We start from the raw sequence: 10394 nt of genomic DNA, 5'->3' as shown, positions 1-10394 counted from the left end.
CCCCCCCCCCCCCCCCCCCCCTCCTTCCGATCATTCATTCAGGCCAGTCGGTCCCTCCCCCTTCCCTCCTGCCGTCAACATCTGTTTTCATATTCTGCCTCCCAACACCGATCTGAACTAATACTCATATTCATTCTAATACTAATACTAGCGCCAAGTTGAGGATTTGAGCCAGGGCCCTGAGCTGCATGCCAGACGGTTGCTGCCTTCATTCCCACATGACCCAAAAGCCTGGCCTCAGGAGACGAGGGATTAGCATGAACCAAACATCCTGCAGCCAGCGGCCTCTGTCGGGCCAGCTCTGGTGCACAGGTTACGGTCAGACAGGATGCGGGCGCTTTGTCTTGAGGTTCAGCCTCGTGACCATTGTGTCTAATTCAGTGGTGGTTTATATTATATTATTTAACTTTAAGGAACTTAACTGATGTGTGTTTTTATTCTACTCATCTGTTCAAAGAAGATGCAAATTTCCGCGCACTTGCATGTGTTTCATTCCTGCAGCAGGAATGTATGCACGCTGTCATCGTGTCTGTTACCAGGGAAGGGATTCCGAACCAGTTTCTTAGCAACCTTAGGATACGTCCTAGCTTTCGTGTGATTTTGCTAATGAGTCCCTGCTCATTCACCAGAGTGTTTCATTCCATGAACCTGCATAAACCGAAGCAATAACCCTTCAGTTTACTTGCAATGTGCAGCTAACTCTTCTGCGTCCTTATGAAGTTCTATGCAAAAGCAGAAAACAATTTCCACGATTATCCTGCTTAATGGCGGCTTGCAGCAGTTATGGTGAAAAGCGAGGCAGAATTAGAAGAGTTCCAATAACACAAGAGTAGGCTAGTCATTTCCAACGAGTAAATGTGGCGTTCTGTGGTAAATTGATGAAAGGTCGTTTTGCTCTGGAGTGTTAATGTGTTGTTTTTGATGATGTACACGCAAGTAGATTATTGTTTCTGTCTCGGTACAAAGAGGATCACATTGTGATGTTATCGCCATCATGTTCGTCCATTGTCGGCACATCTTCTGGGTAGATGATAGAAGATATTAAGTGGTGATAATATATGTATTATGTATGTATGTATATTGTGTTTAAAAAAACAAATCCTGAAAACAACATTTACACCACCATGGGTCACCACACCTCAACTGTTCAATGGTAGGTTATACCTTTGCCTTTTGAAATCTTGAGATATCGGCTGTCTCAATATGATTTGTGTGTTTTCATGTAGTTTTCAGGGAGCCCTACACTGTGCGGGTGGCGGACCAGCGCTCAATGCGGAGCAACGTAGCTGTGTTCAAGTGCCTCATCCCCGCTGCCGTGCAGGAGTACGTCAGCGTCGTGTCCTGGGAGAGAGACACGGTTTCCATCGTACCAGGTAGGACATCACATGAGTGAATCTGAATTATCCCGGGGTGGGCAGGTTTGTTCATTTCATAGGATTGAAGTATGTCTTTGTCTTTCATGTGTGTGTGTGTGTGTGTGCGTGTGCGTGTGCGTGTGCGTGTGCGTGTGCGTGTGTGTGTGTGTGTGTGTGTGTGTGTGTGTGTGTGTGTGTGTGTGAGGACGGCTGATGCACAACTGTGCTATATGTTTGACCGAACTCTTAACTCGTGTCTTCTGTCTGCTCACTGTTCTGGATCACTGATCTGGTCCTCCTCCTCCTCCTCCTCCTCCCTGCCTGCACAGTATCTCCTCCCTCCCTCTCCTTCGTCTTCCTCCTCTTTTCACAGACATACCCCTCTCTGCTATCGCTGCTTTTACATCTCATCACATACAAATTTCACCCTAATGTCAGATCCGGCCTTTAATTGTGATTGACACGGCATTAGACAGACTCGCATGACTTTTCCACAGTTTCTCCTCATCAGATCTATTCCTGTCCTCTCCCTGCTTGTCTTCCCACCACGTCCTTGAAGAACAGGGCCACAATTAGAGACATAGGATGTCAATAGGACTGTGCCCCCACATTCATCTTCATTAACCTCATTTGTGCGTGTGTGTGCAAGTGAGAGAGAAATGCAGTGTTCAGTCTTTTTGTCTGTTGGTGAATACATTATGAGTGTTTTATTGTGTGCTTATATATTGTGTGCAATGTATGTTCTAGATGTATGTATGATTATTTTTTTTCTCCATTTAAAATGCTTGCAATGACAATGTAGGAGAGAGGGAGGAGAGGTAGAGGAGATAAATGAACCAAAGGAAGAGAAGCAAGGAGGGTAGTAGGGCAAGAACTGCCTCAGGTCCTGGCAGATGGTGTTTTATATCATATGTATGCAAAACACACAGACACTGTGTCACACATACACATGCACCCAGGTTTCAGTAGTTTATTTTCAGAAATTTCAGTGTATGTTTTTACTTCCTTTCAGTATTGTGGTGTTTTACTGTACTTTGTATTACATTTTTGTCTTCAGTAACCATCCTGGCAGAAAACAGCAATATTAAGGAACAACACATTTTGCCAGAACTACCAAAAATGGCTGTTATGCATTTAATGTTAAAATGTATTACATCATTTTTTAGTGTCTTTCGGCTCCGGCATTATTCCATGCTACAGCTTTGATTTTCCTTTTGGGTGCAAACACTCACAAAATCCAGTTTGATTATCTTTTCCACACACTACTTCTCATTTTATTCTATTTAAATGCATACAAATTGCACATATTGTACACACACAACCAGCCATTCTCTTGTATAAAAGTCTCTGTTAGATTATTGAATGAGATTTTAAAATGTAATTTTCAATCTACAATAATTTCATTGTTATTCTATTCTAATAAGCTGTTTAACTTTAAGAGGGATTCTCAATTCACCTCCATTCAGTTACTCTTTACATTAAGAGTTCCCATCATGTTTGGTTCACAGTGACAACATGACTTCCTATATTTCCTGAACATGAATACAGCTGATGTGGTTTGGATGTGCCATTACTCTGTGTGTATTTATGTTTTTCTTACATGGGGTGTTGCCGTGTACCGTCATGAGGCTGCTGTGTGTAATTAGGGGTATATAGGTCAGCTGATGAGCAGCGAGTGTGACGATCAGATGTTGAACATGATGAGCTGCTCACTGAACTTTCATTTCCCTACGACAGCGGCGCACACAAACACAACAAGCGCTCGCAATGCGGCCGTGTTCAACCTTGACCCCGTCCTCCTGGCTAATCAACACAGTGACCTCATCATCCTTACAGCCAATCAGAGGCGTCACTTATCCGCAGCGTAACCTCTAAAACACGACACGTCTGCAGAACAGTTCACAATCTAAGTGCACTCTCACGTGGATGCACAACAACTATGCAAACATGCACACATACACATATGGTGAATATCAATATGCAGTAGACACGTGGTTATATAAACAGTCCAATGAGAAACATTATTGATGCTGATAACCAACTCCACAGTTAACCATATTTTTGAGTTACTTTAACACCGATCAAACTCTTTCTCTTGGCCAGCAAAGGACTCTTTGGATAGGCCTAATGAAGATGTGAAAATTAAAATTGATTTTGTGACTGAGAGCTCTCTGCATGCGAGTGTGTGGGTGGTTGCCTGTCTGGCCCGTCACTATTTCTCTGCTTAAGAAACAGCGGGAGCAGTTGCAGTTGATTTAGAGTGAGTAAATCCATACATGTTATGGTCGCGTACACATGCACCTGTCGTTTTTTAATCAAAAGCTTTCACTCCATCATTTTCCATACATGCTTGTTCCTGTCCCTGGGCCTATCCCAGCATGCACTGTGCAGAAGGCAGGGAAACACGATCACAGAGCAAAGAGAGATAGACAAACAATCACATTCACGCAACTGACTTGCGTGTCTTTTATTTTGTTCAAATCCCCATTAGCTGTGTCTGTGGTAACACATACTCTGCCTGGGATGTTGCCTGGTATTGTGTGGATAAAGAGGGACATTGTCTGCTGAAATCCACTGCAAACAGCAAGTCAAAGCATTCAACCGCCACCAAACTTTTCTTTGAATTTCTAAAGCAATACTCCGGTGGGCTGTGATTGGCTGGTCGCATTGTTGCAACACAAAAAAATAGGATTGGTTCCACTTTCCAGCTGCGAGTGTCTGCACGAAGGGTTATTGCTGGAGATTTTGAAAAACACAAGTGTTGATTTCTTCTATGTTTTAATTGACTTCTATTAGAGGTATTGATGCAAGTCATCTACCTTCAGAGCCACAGACCTGATGCTAAATCTCACTGCAGTTCCTTCCTGTGTGTCTCCTCTCTGATTCCCCACCATCTGAATACAAAGTAACATTACAAAAGTGACTAGACCCCCCTCTGTCAATGAATCTACTTCATCTGTACTTACCTGTGCCTTTGCACTGAGTAATCACAATGCGCAGACCCTGGTCAGTAGTGCGATCACATACCGGTCTGAAGGTTGAGTTGATGACATAACACAACGCAGCCGTGCCCTCTGAACCCCAACAGGTTCCATTTTGTCAAACACACATGTTACCCATCTGGAGCCGTGCGAGAGCGTATGTGTTTATGTGTGTGTGTGTGTGTGTGTCCCCTCTCCTGCCCCACTTTCCTGTCCAGCCAGGACAGTGACGGGGTTTAAGAGGGGAGGGGTGTAGGCAGACTGACCTATTTCCCTCTCACTTCCCCGTCCCATGCCATCCCTGTAGTTAAGCGTTGTGTGTGTGTGTGTGGGTGTGCGTGTGTGTGACGCTCTGAGACAATGGAGGCCTGCTAGTCTGAGCAGTGATCTGAAGGAGGAGAGCTGGAACGGGGACAGAGAGATGGAGGGTTTATGGACGGGAATAAAAACAACAGTGGGACACAGAGAGGGTTCAGCTTGCAGATCGAGGACGTCGGTCTAACCGGCAGAAAGCTAATGAGTGGCTTCGATGAATAGAGACTGGACCAGCAGATGGCTGTGGCCACATGGTGGTCCACAGAAGATGCCCAACCATGCTCCATCTAATCCACCTGCCACTCAGTTTGGCCTTGTTTATGTGTTTGCACAGTAATTTGATACAGATGCCCGCAAAACCTAGAGCTGAAAAGCAATGACAGAGGGGAAAAAATTTCAATTTATGGATGAGATTAGATTAAAACAAAAGGTAAAACTCTTCTTGCACGTATCAACAGTTCACACACTCATCCTCAATACTTTGTGTACTTTTTTCTTCTTCCTTTGTACTTTTTTCTGCTTTTAAATTCAATTCTCATTTTCTCTCCAAACTCCCACTCCACCATGTTCTACTCCATCAAGGTTGAATTGTACAAGATATAGATGTGTTTTGCATGCATTGACGGACTTCATCAGTCTAGTTAAACCCCTGTTGTGTTGAAAGTAAAGTGGATTTAACCTGTGTTAAACCTGTCGGTGTGTAAATGCTGAGTTATCAGGCCTTTAATTTGAACTTGGATCCTAATGGGTGTCAACGGGTGGTGAGGTCACTTACAGGCTACATTACCGATCAATCCTCTGCCCCTGGGGCCCCTGCTGGAAGTCAAGCGGCTCAACAGAGACACACACACACACACACACACACACACGCACACGCACACACATATATACATATACACGCACACACATAGGGGTTAATTGGCAACACCTGGAAAAATACATGTCGAGTTTAACAATTAGTTGGATAAGAAAGTTAGAACTAAGCTAAACTGATTTGCAGTCACTCTAGTTTGACGATAATAAATTGCGTGGTGCTCCATCTTTTCACTTTTGCTTAGATGACTATATTTAGGGTTGCAACCAGCAATTATTTTCATTGTCGATTAATCTGCTGATTATGCCCGTCAAAATTTCCCACAGCGTAAAAGGGACGTCATCAAATTCTAGTTTTTAACCAACCGACACTCCCAAAACCCAGAGATATTCAGTTTACAGAGATGTTTACAGACTTATAAATTAAAATGTTGGTTTAAAATTGCAGCCATGAATAGTTCACAGCACATTATGGTTTGGTCAAAAGTAGTCTATTACATGGGTTATAAGGGGGTTTGGACCATATGAACCAAATGTTCATCAACTGCTGATTGGGCCTTTACATATACAATATATACAGCGTATGTGCCCGTTTGTATATAGAAATATGAATTATATTATATATTGAGGTGACCTTGATGCGTGCAAAATGGTTATATATATATATATATATATATATATATATATATATATAGCTTTTAATTAAAAAGTTAGTGTCATAAGGCTTTGCACAGGTGGAGCGAGGTGACAAAGGCAGAGGGACCTCATGGAGAGCAGTGGTGTGTTAGGACACGATGTCTGTTTGTAAATCTGTGCTTTTGCACTCAGAGCAGGAATACATTAATAGATACACTTGTCTGGGACACAGCCGACTCTTGTAAACACTGGTCTGACACACACACACACACACACATACACACTTACACACATACTCACTCGCTCCTGCAAAGTACAAATGTGCAAGCCTGCCCCCTACACACACACACACCTCAAAAGTAACACAATAAAGCCATTTTCAGATTTTGCATGAAGCTGCCTGAATATGGAGCTCTCATTAAACATTAACTCAGGGTACATTAAGGCTGTGCTCTGCTGTGTGACGGCTGTCCTGTTGTTGTGCTCGGGCTGCCTGGGTGCAGCAGGACGTGGTGTGACAGAGGAGGACAGGGAGCACGTGGCGTCCCCAGGGCTCATTGAACATAACCACATCGACTGTTGCCCTCTGTCACCCCCACCCTCACGTCTCACACCATCCCTCCCTCACCCCTCCCTCCTCCTCCTCTTCTCCTGCCTCTGTCCCACATGGCACACAGCATGGCCATGGGGGTTAGTGGGGGACATTAAAGACTAAATCATGCAGCCGATGGTGCCGCTATTATGTACACACACACGCAAACATATGGTGGTAACACCTAAACCTAACGATGAACAACTTCTCGCGAAATCATCTAAGAAATGACAAAAACAACATGAAAATATGTTCATTTTTTACCTTTCAAATTCAGTTTCCAATGCAACTAAATAGCACTTGTTCTGCAGATTGTCCACCTCTGTTTCTTCTCCTTCTTTGACTTGCTCTGGATAATTTTTGCCCCACTCACATTTGCCCCAATGTGCTGAGAGAGCGACTGAGAGCTGGGTAGGAACAGATGGGGTGCTGGCAGCCATCTTTTACTCAGTTAGGTTGAGTAGGCACGTGGGTGGGTGTGTGTGAATTAGCACAAGTGTGTGTGTGTGTGTGTGTGTGTGCGTGTGCGTGCGTGTGTTTTGTCTGTGTAAAAGGGGTACAATAGGCATAATTATCTCTGCTTGAGAGGCCCGGTTTGTGGGGGTGAGGGAGGTGGTGTAGGAGGGGGGGTGGCCAGCGAGCAGAGGCGGAGTTCAACAATGGCTCAACCACAGGCTTTGTGTGTACAGAGCAGAGGGCTGACAAGTGTCGGCTATTATTGACTATTTACACACTACTACACACGCCTGCTCCCGTGCACAAAACACGGAAACGTACGCACTCTAACGCTGCTGCCGTCGCTCTCCCATGCCTTTTTTCTCTTTGTGTCTTCATCAAACACACCGAGGCTCACACACACACACACACGCGCACACACGCACACACATGCAGCATGAGCATGTTTACAGTGCATGAGTGTATCAGTGTCAATCAGTGTAAGAGGGAGAGATGGGGAAGCCCCTGCAAGCACGTCACTCTGACAGAAATCTGGCCACTATCTCACCCTTCAAGCCAGGCTGTGTGAGTGAATATATCAAGTGAGAGTGAGGGAGAGTGTGTGTTCGGGAAGCCTAGTCTGGATTCACACTTTTCTAATCATGTGGTTTAAAAGATATTTACAGTTTGTTAAAAAAAAATGGGGTCTTATTTTCTGCTTTTTTTTTCTATTCTATCTGCTTTTTCAGCCATTGTTTCTATTGGTCATTATTATAACGATATGAGATCGCCACAACAAATTCCGATGGGACAAACCTGCTAAAATATTGTTGGGGGTTTGTTGGATTAGCTTTAACTTGCATGGAACTTTTGCCTTGTTTTTTCTTTTCTTAGGTGGCACTTTGATCTTTTACAATAAATAGTTGATCATTATTATTATATTATCACAGGTTGTTGAATATGACAGTAATTTAAAGACAATATCAACAACTTAGAATGTGCGTAAATAATTCTAACATGGGATAGAGAGCACATGCACTGATGCTTGGAAAATTATCAATGATAATTTATCTTTTTTATAGATTTCTTGCTCCTGAGTGATCACCACATTCCCCATCACTGGGATTTTTATTTTCTTATACCTGGGCAGATTATTGAACTAAATAATTTCTATTTACTGGCTCTGTGAAGGATAGTTGTTAATCTGCACTGCTAACCACATCCAGAGGAAAGCACGGAGGCTTGTGTCGAGGCTTAGAGCAAAAGAGTTGGAGGGTTTATGTGGCCTGGATTGGGCTAAGAAATAGGATTTCAGTAAAGAGGTTTTACCACTTTCCTCGAGCTTTCTTGTACTCTTTTGTTTAGGCTAGCGAAAGAGGGATTAGTGTGAGGAGATTACAGCAGGCTCTACTAAGAAACTGTATTTAAGGGAATGCTTCTTTACTCGGCAGCGGAAAGAAGTTTTGTTCTGATTTTCCTCCCTCAGTCTACATTTCAGTCTTTCTCTCAGTATGAAAGGCTGACATTTACTCTCCAGGGAATATTACAAATAGTCTAAAGTATGAAGTTTATAAATGTATAATTTAGATGAAAAAAGAAAAGATAAGGTCTAAGGTAACTAAAACTGTAAGAGTATGCCAGAATCAGATATTCTTAATTAAGCCCAATATAGATAAAACAAAATGTCACCGTGTTTGTGTGAATGCAGCTGTTTGTCTGGGGACGGCGAGGAGACATGATCAGGGATCAAATGGGATCCCTGGTGGTCATCCAAGTGCCATGTTCCAACATGACCTCTCAATCAGACCTATTGATCCGCTCCACCATTAGCTGTCCGAGCACACATGAAGTCCAGACCAACACAGCGGGCCGTGATTGACGGCAGAGGGCGGGAAGGTGAAGGAGGTGCGCAGATCTGGAACGCTGCTCCGGGTTAATGTGATGGAAAAGGTTGTGATGTTCCTCTGCTGTTGTTAGTATGTACAAAGTAAATATCATGTGTAAGCAAGTCAATAATTCAGCATGGTTACAGCATGGGAGTTGTTTGCGCTCTATGTTTCTCTCTACAGTGGAACTCTGTTAAGACTTCAGTCAACAATTCAGCATGTTGTGTGCATACAACAGTGAAGATACAGCAAACAGTAACTATTTTCTTTGGGGATCAATAGCATAAAAAACACGAGGGGTCAGTCTGATTGTGAAATGGGGTCTTTTCTCTCACCAGAACGAAGAGCCAAACACTGGCTCTAGATAGGGTCATTCGTGTTTTTTCACACGCTTGGCACACGGGGGAAGTTTGGTTGCAATCTGCAACCTCACCGCTAGATGCTAAATCCTACTCACCGGACCTTTTAATGTGCAGTACTGTGTGTTCAGTAGAAAATCTGATATCTACGGCCATTTACAGTATGCACACGTTGCCAGGTTTATTGTGCCTACTATATGTTTTGGGGAGCTGATTAATCTGCCAATTATAATTTTCTTTTAATTAATTGTATGATCTGACCAGGACTCCTTCCTGTTCGGCAGATTCAAACTGGAAGCACATTTCCTAAAGGATTTTGAGGTTCTTTACTTTAGTACTTTCTTTTTCTGCATCTTTATACTTATATATTGTAATTTCTACTATGCTACTTTTATTTGACAGCTGTAGTTACTAGTTTCTGAAAAACAAACTCTGCTACCTTTACGTCTTTATGCATGGCCAGTGGGTTTGAACCCAGGTAAGCCATTGCATTAAAAAGGTGATGGGATCGGGAAACGATGACAACAAAACTGCCAAACTTTCGGTCATTATTTACTTATAGTGTACTTTACTTTGTTGTTGTTGTGTAATGAGTTCGAGGATTTTCCTTGGTATTGAAACTATAACCGCTACAAAATGTGCAATAATCACATCACACGAATTGCAGAGATACCCATGAAAAAGAATATGCTCATACATAGGTCTATAAACAAATTAAAAATAAATAGACTGTATGCCAACATATAAATAATAGACCTGGCATTGATGGGCCTACCTCTCTATGGATCTCCTCCATCCCGTTTTAGTGCTGAAACGACACACACATCAAACAGCGCTCTCCGTTGGACTCATAATTAGCTCCTTATAACATGGGGATATTTGGGATTTGAAAACGTATTTAGACTGCGGTTACCATGGCAACGGTCAAAGCTTCGAAAGCATTTGGCTCAGTTATTAGATACAATGTATATGTGTGTGTGTAAAAGCAGTAGAGCTCTCTCTCTCTCTCTCTCTCTCTCTCT

General features: G+C 43.0%; 1 protein-coding gene across 1 annotated transcript in view; it reads left to right on the top strand.

The window, feature by feature from the left end:
• The window catches only part of LOC116389012 (Down syndrome cell adhesion molecule-like protein 1 homolog), a 53216-nt gene that overhangs the window by 11573 nt on the left and 31249 nt on the right, over positions 1–10394 (top strand). Inside the window, exon 3 of the mRNA XM_031857397.1 lies at positions 1227–1373. Within this exon, the coding sequence (XP_031713257.1) occupies positions 1227–1373 (147 nt within the window). The remainder of the gene's footprint in view (positions 1–1226; positions 1374–10394) is intronic.

Source organism: Anarrhichthys ocellatus, unplaced genomic scaffold, assembly GCF_004355925.1.
Source record: "Anarrhichthys ocellatus isolate YVR2014 unplaced genomic scaffold, GSC_Weel_1.0 scaffold18, whole genome shotgun sequence".
NCBI lineage: Eukaryota > Metazoa > Chordata > Actinopteri > Perciformes > Anarhichadidae > Anarrhichthys > Anarrhichthys ocellatus.
The sequence above is the reverse complement of the archived record's forward strand: the minus strand, read 5'-3'. Positions and strand labels throughout refer to the sequence as shown.